This window comes from Megalops cyprinoides, chromosome 18 (genome assembly GCF_013368585.1).
Source record: "Megalops cyprinoides isolate fMegCyp1 chromosome 18, fMegCyp1.pri, whole genome shotgun sequence".
Lineage (NCBI taxonomy): Eukaryota > Metazoa > Chordata > Actinopteri > Elopiformes > Megalopidae > Megalops > Megalops cyprinoides.
The window spans coordinates 30,947,527-30,960,670 of NC_050600.1; the positions used below are offsets into that span (position 1 = coordinate 30,947,527).

Below are 13,144 nucleotides of genomic sequence, written 5' to 3' on the forward strand. Positions count from 1 at the left end.
TATTGTCTTTCATTCTGCTTTATTTGCAGCATGTCTTTTTTCTTAGTTATACGCCCTTGATAAAAGCGTCGGCCAAATGACAAAGTATTCTTAAGATCTTAAGAGATCTAAAATGAAAAATCACTTTGATAAGTGCATTAGTTGCTTGAACGTCATATGCGTCAAATTTCTTTAAATCCGTTTTTCTGTTCTTTTACCTCTATAGCCGAATGCGCGCACATACGAAAGCCACTGATCTGTGAGTCAGATACCTCATGGTGACACATTTTCACAATGAGAAAACGTATTTTCTATTACAGCCTACCAGTTACTGTAACTGGTGCCAAATACCAAATTATTTCCTATTGTCATAAGACCTCCTGCCGACAGATGGCAGCAGAACAAGTCTATTAATGTTATCTCTGCCATGAAATCACACTGAAGAAGAAAGAGAAGAAGACGTCACTTTGTTATGTGTGCCAGCTGATCTGGCACGCAAGGCGCTCCAACATCAGCAACTGAGCCCGAGAGGACAACGGCCACAATCTTTCACCTCATATGCTGTTATCCACAGCTGTCGATAAAAATGTTGCACATTGGCAATCAATAGACCTAGCGACATGCACTCCAGAGGGAAACACGATCGCTAATTCACCAAGCTGTGCAGACAGCGGCAGATCAAATTACCCGTTCGCGTTTTATTTTGTTCATTTTTTCCCGACAGAAACAACTTCTGAAAATGGTGGACACCCAGAGACTGTACATTTGGCCCTAAGGCCTTGCACTTGCGTTTTGCGGAAATTATTGGCCTTGCTGTAACCAATAGGTTTTCGGCTTGGTCATAGTTATCTGGCTTGTTTGCTTGCCTTGGGTAAGTAAGGTGAAACCCTTATACCGCAAATGGAAATCGAATAATCGGAAGACGGCTAGACCCCGATCCAATGCAAAGTTGCCCCTTCGCACCCGGATATTACCTACAATTGTAAAATATTACGATTGGAAGGGAAGATGTGGTTGAAACTATTTTTCTTGCTGCTGTACTTCTTGGTGTTGTTCGTTTTGGCGAGGTTTTTTGAAGCCATTGTTTGGTATGAAACTGGTATATTCGCCACTCAGTTGGTGGATCCCGTAACACTGAGCTTTAAAAAACTGAAAACGATCCTGGAATGCCGAGGGTTGGGATATTCGGGACTGCCAGAAAAGAAGGATGTCCGGGAGCTGGTCGAAAAATCGGGTGGGTTATTTCTCAGTACTTACAGTAAAACATTTATCTACCTAAGACAGTGTCTGAAGTACTTTATGTTAACTCTGTGATAATTATATAGACTATCTTGTGAGGGAACTGCCATAATTCATTGTGGTTGATTATGAATAACACTGAAACCAAATAGTAGCGTCTCTTATGCTACACGACCAAGTTTTAAACCAACAAGAAAGGGAATATTATCGACGTAGTTACTCATATTGTTAAAAACACGTCATACTGGCAAAATGTGTAGAAATGTGCAAGCAAGTATTTGGGCAATAAGAACATAAAATGCGCTTTAGTTACGTAGTTTAGGTTACAGATTCAGTCGATAACGAAAACAACCAATGCAGTTCGCCAGTTCGACCTGTGGAGCACGGAAGTCAAACCCAGAGAGTGACAGCAAATATCGTAATTCGGGGTTTGCAGGCGATCTGATGAAGGGAGAACTGTACTCTGCGCTGAAGAACGAGGAGGAGCAGGCCGAGGCCGCCTCGAGCACCACCTTCACTGGCGAGATGCACTTTTACGAACTAGTGGAAGATACGAAGGATGGCATCTGGTTAGTCCAGGTAACAGCGTTTTTAAGCTTTCTGTCCCATCTGATAATTTGTGAGGGTTCCCAAATAAGTTGTAAATAAAACAGCTTTAAACTAGTTATTTTTGAAGCGTGTGTCCTTTTGGGGAAAAAAAAAACCCAGTGCGTTCAGCTAGGGTGTGATACTGTTTGTGCTTTTGCTGCGTTTTTGTGATGTGACAATAAACAATGGTCCTTAAATCATGTTCATCTGGCCTAGTACTGGGCAGCAGTAATCAGACAAGAACAGCTTGTGAGCACATTTCAGCAATGCGTCTTATGGCCAGTGGTCAGTGTGTGAGGCAGGTTTTTGTCAGGAAAATGCTGAAACACTCATCCTTGGATTACTTTGACATATGAAAAAATCACTGGGGCCACATTTAGAGAGGTACCCATGGCAACTATAATCACACTGACACTGTCTTAAAGCTAGGAAAAATGGGATTCATGTTGTTAATATCATGAGGTATTTATCTCTCATCTGTCACAGAAGCTGATATTTTGTGTGATGATAACCTGCTGAAACAAAATTATACTGGCTTCAAGGTCACTTTCACCTCACACCCTGTTGAACACCAGCAACCTCGGCCTTCAAGGGTGCACCCCTCAAAAACAGAGCCGAATATTACCCTGAGCCACATACTACCCTGTCTGCCTGCAGTACTTCTTAATTCCCATTCACTTTGTCATTGTCACCCAGAGCATTATCCAGAGCGATGTACAACATCAGTACATTTAACAAGATATTTACATTGTTGACATTCAGTAGACGCTCTTATCCGGAGTGGCTCCAGAAATCAAGCACAAAGGGCATCCAGCAAGACCACACAAAGTGCAAACAAGGAAACCATGATCCACACACATACAAGAGCCAGTGTCAAACACACAAGGTGTCTCAGACCTCAGATTCATACCTGGCCCAACACACAAGTGCAACACAGTATACCCAACAGGAGTGTACCATTCCAGTATAATACCAACACATGCTCAGTGCCTTCCTGGGTTAATTTTAGTATAACGGAGTGTGAATGTACAGTAATTGTAAAAAATACACCCCCCGTGGTCTCCCTCGATGGACTGCCATAGATAGACTTCCCTGCCTTTGTATGACACAAAGGTGCCGCTTCCACTGCCACTGGAGAGTGGACACAAAAAAAGTATGAACTGAAATGCTGGGGATTTTTTCAGAAATATCTCATTGTTGCACTTCTGGAAGAAAGGCCTCAGAGAATGTCAGAGTGCAAATCCCCTTCTCGGAAGATGCACCATATCTCCACTGAACTGGTGATGTTCATAGAAAATGGCTGCTGATTTTAATGGACAGTATTCAAAATGAGTAACCAGAAAAGTAAAAGTGGAATTGGTAGGGTGGGAAGCTCAGGTGTGACTCCAAGGTGATGACGCCACGCCTCTGTGATGATCCGTAGTGGCTTGTGAGGTCTAGATACTCTGGTGGACCGGTGTTAAATTTCTGACGACATGACTCATGCTGTGATTTATGTAACAACATACGCTCTGGAATGTTACTCCAAGAGTTTATTTCAACTGCAATTTGCAAGGGGTCAAGAAATAATCATTTTTCATGTTTACCATTCTGTTGTTTTTTTTCCCTCTTGAAACAGCATACTGTAAAGCAACCCAAAACAAGACTGGAGCTGAAAGCTGAGATGAGCTAGAAACAGAAACCAACATATTAAATTGATGATTGATTTGAAGCCAGTTACCTTTGTTTTCCAGTGTTTGCATGTTGGCCATTTGTTTACCAGACGCCCTTATGAGGAGTACCTTCTAACACAAGAGAACAGGGTCAGCTAGTGCATTAAAGGTCACTCATTCCTTTCCACTTAATTGTTGTTAAGGATTACTTCACTTTGGCTCCAGAGTGCATGTGCATATTTTCTGTTTCTATGAGGTGAATTACTTTTTTTGCTATGGGGTATCAGAAGGATTAGGAACAGCACAGTGTTATTACATTGGTTGTAAACTTGGTTGTAAAGCACTATACAAATAAAACTGAATTGAGTTGAATTGAATTAATAAGGATATTACATTACATATGGTCTCCTCAATGGGTGATTTTTATTACTCTCAATTTTTACTCTCAATTTCTTCTCTGTTTTGACCTCATGGGCCCTAACTGGTGACAAAATGTCAGCACGTGAAAGTAGAGTAAATCTTAAAATACGATATTCCAACACTTTAAGGAAGCCGGAAGTACATCTGGCATAGATGCAACTGGGGGACCAACATGGGAAACGTGACCTGATGTCACTTGGAATTGCCCCAAGAACATACCCCATCATTCCCACCTAGGACACAGCTGCAGCTGCAGATAGTTACTCAAGTTTTAACAGGCCCTCAGGCCTTCAGTGGTGCACCTGCGCCCCACGATACCTGTGATGCATTTGGGCCCTGCTGCTTTAACAATTTGAAGATCAGGTTCTGATAACTGTAATCTCCCAGAGTAAGGGTGTCACATTTTCCCCCAAACGAGAAAAGCTTGCCTTACAAGTCCTGAGGCCTGAGAGTAGGGGCTGTGAGTGAGGGATCGTGCCGAACCTCTTCACTGCTGAACAGGAGAATGTCACTGAAACACAACACATATAACCCATGGGTCTGTTGAATGTTTTTACACACAGACAACATTAGAGGTCCTTCCCCTGTTAGTCCTTGCTTTTTCTATACAGAGCTGTAACAAATGGCAGTATTGATTCAGTAAAATTTCCAGAACCCTACTGTTAAAGCTGACCATGTGATTGTTAGGTAAACATTTATCATACTCATTCAAAATGAAAAATATCAAAGGCACATTCTCAAAATGGAGGCACGGTGAAGGAAAGTTGAAATAATGACATTATACTTTACAGACTTTTCGCTGACTGAAAGCACTTTTCCCAGCTGGATTATGACATCAGCCACATGCAGTACACTGAAATTTTTCATCACATTGAAATGTTAAATGTATTTTAGACCCACAGACCTTTTTATTAGTTTGAGGTCCCTTGGTGGAATTGGGAAAGGGGTGTTGAGGAAGAGTGGTGTTTATGTAACCTCGGATCTACATTCATTTTTACTGCTGGGAAAGGGTGACTCATCCCATCCATCAGTTTGTAAACCTTACCTGCATGATGCATGACAACCATTTTGTCCCAGAGAGCTCACCGCACATCGGCTGAGGTGAATACTGGGGAAGGAAGTTGATGGCATACGTTCATGCAAACAGTGTGGAAAAGGTCCGTGTGCTCAGGTTTTGGTCACGTTTCTCGGGTCCTCATTGGATCTGACCATCGTGGTCATCTTCACCTGCTGTTGTGGTCAGACCTCAAAAACACAGCCCGAGTATGCTTGGCGTAGTGTGTGAGTATCAGACAAATGCTTGTGGAAATGTGGCTCAGGTGTGAGTCTGGAAGCTCTGTAGTTTTTCGCACTGCCCAAGATCAGTGGGACAGGCTGAAATGGGTGCTTATTTCTGATGGGCTCTAAACGCTTTGTATCTCTCTCCTCAGGTGATAGCCAAAGACAGAAACCCTCTGGTGAGTAAAGCCAACTGGGGGAAAATGGTCAAAAAGGTGTCCCAGTTCGGCATCCGGACAGGTACTTTCAACTGCTCCAGTGACTCCAGGTGAGAAAGAGTGAGAGACCAAACTGATGGCCACATGGTTTGCCAGTGAAAGGCACCCATGAGTGTTCCCTGAATAAGATATAACTATAGAACTGTACCTCACCATTTGATTTGCATGAATGTAACTGAAGCTTTAAATGGCTTAGTTTTCTAGAAAAAGTATGAGCCCCAGGTTTTGATTGGACACAGAAAGCTGATACCATGTCAGTGGCCCTTGCAAGATGGATGCATATATGCCTGTTATATCTTAACTGTTGAACCACTTCCCCTGGGGCTGGTTTCTTGGTGGAACCAGTCATGCTGCCTTTTATCAAGATGTTTGGAGAAACGTTTTCTTTCTGATGTCAGTAAATTGTGGCTGGATTAGTGTATTAAGGGTGTGGATCTGATAGAGGCAGACATCATTAAATCCACAGATAGACTGGACTGATCGTTTGGCAATCAGGTCCTGAAACCAATAGGTTATATGTTTGAATTGTTGGCAAGACACTGCAGTTGTACCTTGTAGTGAGGCTGGACAATGCAGTCATTAAGAAACAGGGCATTGGCACCGGTGTGTAAAAAGATGAAGATGAAACCCTAGGAGGTGTTAGAGTTGTGTTGGAGGTGAAGGCCTTTGCTGGAGTTGCCAGTCAGCTCTCAGGTTGATGACATCAGAGCTGAAATAAACACTTATACCACATGCAGGTGTACAGGATTTGCTCATGTGGTAGAAAGGCAAGATGGAGCGCTTTCTCAGCTGTTTCCAGGGCAACAGTACGTCCTGTAGGGCAGGGACTACTGCCAGAAAACCAAAAATGTGGGTGCCCTGATCCACCTGAAAAAAGTGAAACTGGCCTTTGGAAATTTAGACCCCAGTGTCACACAGCTTTCATTATTGATACACAATGGTAGCATCATATGCTGTAGAGAACAGGGGTCATAACCCAAAGGTCCCTGGGTTGATTACTCGCTGGGGCACTGCTGTTGTGCCCTTGGGCAAAGTTGCGTCAGTAAATACCCAGCTGTATAAATGGAAAACGTGAAGATTGTAAGCTATGTAAGGTGCTCTGAATAAGAGTGCCTGCTAAGCAGTAGTAAGGTCATGCCTTCATACAGAAAGAATAGAGTGATAGTCACTGACTTCCAGTTAACAGCAAAAAGCATTTGAGCTGCTCGTAAAAGTTCCACTGTCAGTTGTTTTAAGACACAGGATCCACAATTAAGATGTGCGAGCGGCTGGAGTGGGAATGAGAGGAGCAACAAAGGAATCAGAAGAAAAAACATTAATATGTAAAGGGCACGTGTTTTCCCTATTGAAGGTCTTTCTTTGAGTTTGTACAGCTCTAGTCCAGGACAGTATGGCAGCAGAGGGGAGAGCAGAGTCACAAGGGCCTGTGAGATTTACCCCTGCGTGTGAAAGCTGAGCATGTGAGCGCATGTGTGCGTTCACACGGGGCTAAAGGAAGACTGGTGGAGCACACTTGCCAGTAAGGTTACCTAAAGCTGTTGTCTGCATCCTTGCCAGGGCGCAGTGAGTGTCAAAATGTTTGTGCTTCACTGAGGTTTATTTTATATCTTTTTTCATTGTTTTCTTGTTAGTGTGTTCATGATCTACACAGCAATGCAACTTTGTTTTAGTGGGGGGAGGAGAAGAATTTTTAAGAAAAAGGCAGATTAGTGAAACAGCAAAAATAGTTGAGTGAGCTGGAGTTCAAGCATAATATAACATTTTAGCACAGTATTTATCAGATTAGAATAAGATGACCATGATATTGGGCCTTTTAACTGATGATAAAGTGTTTTGTGTATTTTGTGATATTCATTTTCTAGTTCATTAAAAAGACCAAATAGTGTTCTCAGCCTAAATGTTATCATTGCCTATTGTTGCTCCATATTGTGTGTAAAAGTAAAAATGCTCTAAATGCACTAATCTGGAGGAGGATCCATCTTATGACAGTCTAAGAAAAATCAAATCCTTTAGCACGGATCACCAGATTGTTAGTAGGAGCACATCAACAAAAACCTATAAAACCTATAAAACGCTATTTCACATAAAAAAAAAAAAAAAAACTTTTTCTGTTTGGGCAAATCCATTCATCACACATTGTAGGCAGATTTTGAATTATGTTTTTTAATTAAATTCAGATGTACAAGTGATAGTAGTTTTTGGCAGTTGAAGAGAATGAACTGTTAGAAGTTAGTTTATATCCTGAGATAACAAAATAATTAACCCGTGATCTCGAGATAACGGCTTTAAAAAAATTATTGCAAGCACGGCCGTTCTCGGCTTCCGTACACAGGAGTGTAAAAGTGCCCCAGAATCATTTCTATGACCCACCAGTAGGGGGTTGTTGTTTTTCTTTTTTTTGCCCCAAAGGACAGCGAAATGCAAGCAATAGTGTAGATTTTCATTATACTGTACTACATTACATTTCATCATTGTCATTTAGCAGATGCTCTTATCCAGACTTACACAGGTTACAATTTTTACGTTATCCATTTGTACAGCTGGATATTCTCTGAGGAAACTGTGGATTAAATACCATGCCCAAGGGTATAGCAGCAGCAAGTCAGCAGGGAATCAAACCAGCAACCATTCGGTTACTGCTCCTTGTCACTACACCACACTGCTGCCCACTTGTTCTCTGAATATTTCTGTCTGAGCTGGAAAGCCTGAATCTATTGGTTAAGTGCCTTGTTAGTTTCTTTAGATCACAAGTTACAGATTTCTTTGTAATCTGTTTTTTTTTTTATTTGGACATCATTTCATAAACTCTGCTGTCATGTGTATGTGTGTGTTTATGTGCATGGAAACAAAGGACCGTAATTGGACCGTACTGTGTTATACATTAAATTACATTACATTACATTATTGGCATTGAGCAGGCATTAGATATTACTGACAGCTTGTGTTTGTCCAGTCCTTTCGCTTTTCAGCAAACAGACACTGAATAACCCTATTCTTTTTGAGGGAGAAATCCTCTCCTCTATATTGATCAAGAGAAAGGCTGCTGTTACTATGCCATTTACTCCCCTGCTGATGAAAGCAGGGAATACGTTCAGCCCTTTCCTCTTCATGTGCAAATCTCAATCAAGATTAAATTCATGCTGCAAATGCTGACTGATCAGTTCAACTGAGAGTATCACCAATGTCTTGATCTGCTGCTGATTTTTTCATGGTCATTTGATGCCAGGCATTTTACCATTAGGGCAAACTCTCTGAACTGAACCATCTGAATACTGTAACAACCTCATGATTTTATGATGGCACAATGGAACAAATAACAATAGACAGTCATTTATTAAAAAGTCTTAAAATAAGTAATAAACCTCTACAGTCAAAGGCTGAGAGATTGGATGATAAATTTATGGCTGCTGTGCTCAAACAATATACATTCCTTCCAAGAAGTAAAAAGACACTTATGATCATGTTGCACTCATCTGAGAATACCTGATTCTTCTCCAGGAAGTACCAACTGGTCCAGTTTGTGCTCATCCAGTTCCATCTCTCCAGTTAGTGAAACAGCTAATGTCACATGCTCTCCATGATACTCTACACATAAAACACCCACATTGTATTCCAGGTTCACACTGTGTTCCAGATCTGTAAATGCACCTGTAGGTGACTGAAACAGGTGATCAGTGCAGATGCCAGCGTGAAGCCGTTACTGCAACCCATCAAATCTGGTGTATAGCCAACCCTTTGGGTGCTGCAGGTAGCATGGTGTAATACATGTGGTCATGTGAACCAGATGTTCTCTTATACCTGAGTTAATTTGCTATGTAACCTTGACCTTGACATGAGGTAATTTACAATATATACAGAAGTGGTACCAATGGCAATCATAATTGTTAGGCGTGTTGATGGGATTGTGGGAAACGTAGTTCTTGTTTGTTTTGTGTGTTGCTTCCTCTGCTTACTTCCATATTAGTGTAACTGGCAGGTAGCCAGGTGGGGGGATGTTCCACAGCATGTTTATGTAACCTCATCTGTAAATCCTATGAATGATGAATTTTGTGTTTTTTATGGAATCGATACTAAGCTCCATCAGTGCATAGGCCAGTCAGCCCACAGTGATAGCAATGCTAAAACAGCCCCATTTCTCTCGCCCACTGCAGGTACTGCCGTAAGCGGGGCTGGCTCAAGTCCACCCTGATCATGTCGGTGCCACAGACCAACACGTCAAAGGGCCGGGTTATGCTGAAGGAGTACGGCGGCACCCGTGTGGAGACCGAGCACATCTTCAAGTGGATGACGGCACACGTGGCCTCACGCATCAAGACCATCCGCACGCCACAGCAGCTGCAGCAGGAGTGGCAGCGTGGCGAGCGCCACCTGCTCAAGATGTTCCTCATTGCCGAGCTGGTGCAGCCGCCGGCGTTCTTCTCGGCACTCAGCGTCAAGTTCACCGGTCGCATCGAGTTCATCTTTGTGGACGCACAGGGCTGGGGCAAGGAGAGCTGCATGCGGGAAATAGGCGTGCCCCAGGTGCCCTCATATGTGCTGAAGAGCCCTGAGGGCATGTACCGCTATGGCAACAGCACTGGTGAATTCATCTCACTCCATGCCATGGACACCTTCCTGCGCTCAGTGCAGCCAGAGGTCAATGACCTTTTTGTGCTCAGCCTGGTAATGGTCAACCTCATGGCTTGGATGGATCTGTTCATTACGCAGGGTGCCACGATCAAGCGCTTTGTGGTCCTTATCAGCACCCTGGGGACCTACAACTCCCTGCTGGTCATCTCCTGGCTGCCCATCCTGGGCTTCTTGCAGCTTCCTTACCTGGACAGCTTCTATGAGTACAGCCTAAAGCTGCTCCGATATGCGGACACCACGACACTGGCCTCCTGGGTGCGGGCAGACTGGACCTTCTACTCCTCACACCCAGCGCTCTTCATCGGCACATACCTGGGCCACGGCCTGCTCGTCGATTACTTCGAAAAGAAGCGGCGGCGTGGCAGCAACGAGGAGGAATTGAATGCCAACAACCTGGAGTGGCTGTCCAGCCTGTGGGACTGGTACAGCAGCTACCTCATCCACCCCATCGCCTCCTTCCACAACCTCCCCCACGAGTCTGACTCTGACTGGGACAACGACCCCAGTCTCCTGCTTGAGCGGCTAGCCTTCCCTGACCTCTGGCTCCACCCACTTGTCCCCACCGACTACATCAAGGGCCTGTCCACGTGGCGCTTCCAGTGTCACGACGGGGGTGGGGACATGGACGGGCATGGCCGAGGTGGTGGCGGTGAGTCTGAGGGGGAGTCCCAGGGTGAGCGGGAGGAGCCTTTGGATGATGACCACTGCAGTGCTGAGGACGGGGACGGGGAAGGGGAAGAGGGGGGGGAGGCAGCCTATGGGGGCAGGGCTTGCAGGGAGAAGGGGGAGCTGGTAGAGGCAGACTGGTCCTCCTGGCCTGCCTGCATGCTCCGCTGCACAGAGTGCGTGGTGTGCCTGGAGAACTTCGAGGATGGCTGCCTTGTCATGGGGCTCCCCTGCGGCCATGTGTTCCACCAGCAGTGCATCGTAGTCTGGCTGGCGGCAGGGCGCCACTGCTGCCCTGTCTGCCGGTGGCCGTCCTATAAGAAAAAGCCTGACAGACCAAGGGTGGTTCACAAACAGCGCCCCTAGTGGAGAGGAGGGTGTGTGACTGGAACGCTGCTGCTCTGGAACCTGCTTCCTGCTCTTGACTTCTCTTAATACTTGATGTGTCAATCTTAGTCGTTAGAGCTCTGTTAGACTGTTTTTCTTTTTGTGGTTTGATCCTTATTTTAAGGCAGACAGATTGGGAAGAAAAAGCTGATGTTATACTAGAAGCATTAATATTGGGGAAAAACATTTGGTTGCCTTGTACTTAAAAGAAATTAACATGAAAGCAGCTCAAAGTTAAACTAAAAAAACTCAGGCACCTTGAAACAAAACCACAAGAATTAAAAGGTCACATTCAAAGAAGTTCCTTTTGCTGTCAAATCTCAGAAAGGAGAGTAAACTGAAATCTTCACTATTAAGCTTCACTATTAAGTATATACTTCTGAAAACATGCCCTGTGCCCTACTAAACACAGGTTACTGTAATTCAGAATTTTGCTTCAAAGCATTTCTTTCCCTCGTCTGGTTGAATTCTGTCCCATGTATTTTCTCCTCCAAGTTATACCTCCAAAGGCACAAGAAAGAGACTACATTTCAGAGAGAATTTAGTTTCAACACATTGTGAAACTAGCAGCAGCTTGCTGTTATTGAAATGACAGGTGCTTTTGGAGAACAGCCTGTAATCTGTGCTGATCTACGGGGTACCTCCTCCTGGTTCTGCAGGCCAGAAGCAGTAGGACTGATAGGATAGGTGTGATAGAAGACTGTACTTTGGCATCCTCTGCCCTGTTTCTTCACCCTGCCTATAGAGCTGAGGAGGGGTGTCCAAAACAACAGTACATTAGATAGCTGGGGGAGGAGGGGATGAGCCGGTTTGAGATAAGTAGTATGGGGGTTTGTAAGAACACAGTTTGTGCCCATCCCATAATTCTCCCTTCTGCAGCCTCATGTGGAGAAGCCTCTCTCAGCTTTCTTCGAGGTCCAGGAAGCCTCCATGGGTGTGTCTGTGGAGAAGACGAGCCTCTGGAGAAAGGTTACGCATGTGTCCGTCACGCCTCGGCAGCCCTCCAGCTTACGGGGGCTGGGCACTTTGGAACCCGAGATGCAACAGCAGAGGGTACCATGGTGGCAAAGGTTTGCAGTGCACGTCAGGCGTGAGGCATAGGCATCCGTGCGATCCAACTGTGGTGCGCTTTGCCTGTCACTGTAAATGACAGCAAGGGACATGTGTATTCGCTCAGCACATGACACTCTTTTTTTAACTTCAACACCTGCTGACTGTGGTCTGTGTGAAACAGTGGAAAACAGTTAGAAATTGGTCCTTGCGGTTAAGGACTGAGTGCGTTCTTGGTGGATTGAGTTGATGTTGAAGAAACCGGTCATAATTGGTCATGCATAGTGAGAACCACTCCACACCCAACCCTGAAAAATGGACTACATTAGTACACTGCACAAGTATTTGCTCATTATTTTTCAAATCCAGATAACAGGTAATTGTTTGCACCAGGTGCACATCAAGACTCAAACACTAAGGACAACGATAGTTCCTGTCATTGTTGTTAATGACAGCTTTGAAACATGGAAGTGAGTGTTACATGTGTAGAGTTGTCACTGTTCTTTGAATTTGACCAAGAGGGAACCAAATGTTTTTTTTTATTATGATTATTGAGGATTGTGGAAAAAGAGCCAAATATATATGTAAAATCCTAATTTTAATCACACCATATGTAATATAAAAGCAAAACCTTTGAAATGCTCTCTGTTGTAGCTTTGTGAACATGTGAAAACTTTACTTATGAATGTTCAATAAATCTACATCTATAACCACCTGTGCTGTGTGCTTATGTTCACATACACTGATCACATGCATATAGGTAGTATACACTTTACTACAAATTCCCAGACTGACTTTGGATCAGATACAAATGTTACATATAAAGCATTCATATAAGATAATAAACATATCGACATAAATATTAAATTATTGCTGTCAGCGTGCAGGTTAAATTCTGATTGAGATCAATTCTGATTGAGATGCTATTTTAGTTTTAAGACAGGGCAGTTTTATTACATAGGGGACACTGTATTTGACTTTTTCTGGTTAAAGTAGTATTCAGAGGCTCTTTGCTGAGGCTCTTACCATTACCTTACC

At 43.8% G+C, this 13,144-nt stretch overlaps 1 protein-coding gene across 1 annotated transcript; it reads left to right on the forward strand.

The window, feature by feature from the left end:
* Positions 1 to 463: 463 nt before the first annotated feature.
* On the forward strand, positions 464 to 12,708 carry rnf103 (ring finger protein 103). Its single transcript, XM_036551556.1, has 4 exons — positions 464 to 1,213; positions 1,655 to 1,797; positions 5,309 to 5,424; positions 9,526 to 12,708. The coding sequence occupies exons 1-4, from the start codon at positions 988 to 990 to the stop codon at positions 11,033 to 11,035; spliced, it is 1,995 nt and encodes a 664-aa protein (XP_036407449.1). The 5' UTR covers positions 464 to 987; the 3' UTR covers positions 11,036 to 12,708.
* The last annotated feature ends 436 nt before the right edge of the window (positions 12,709 to 13,144 follow it).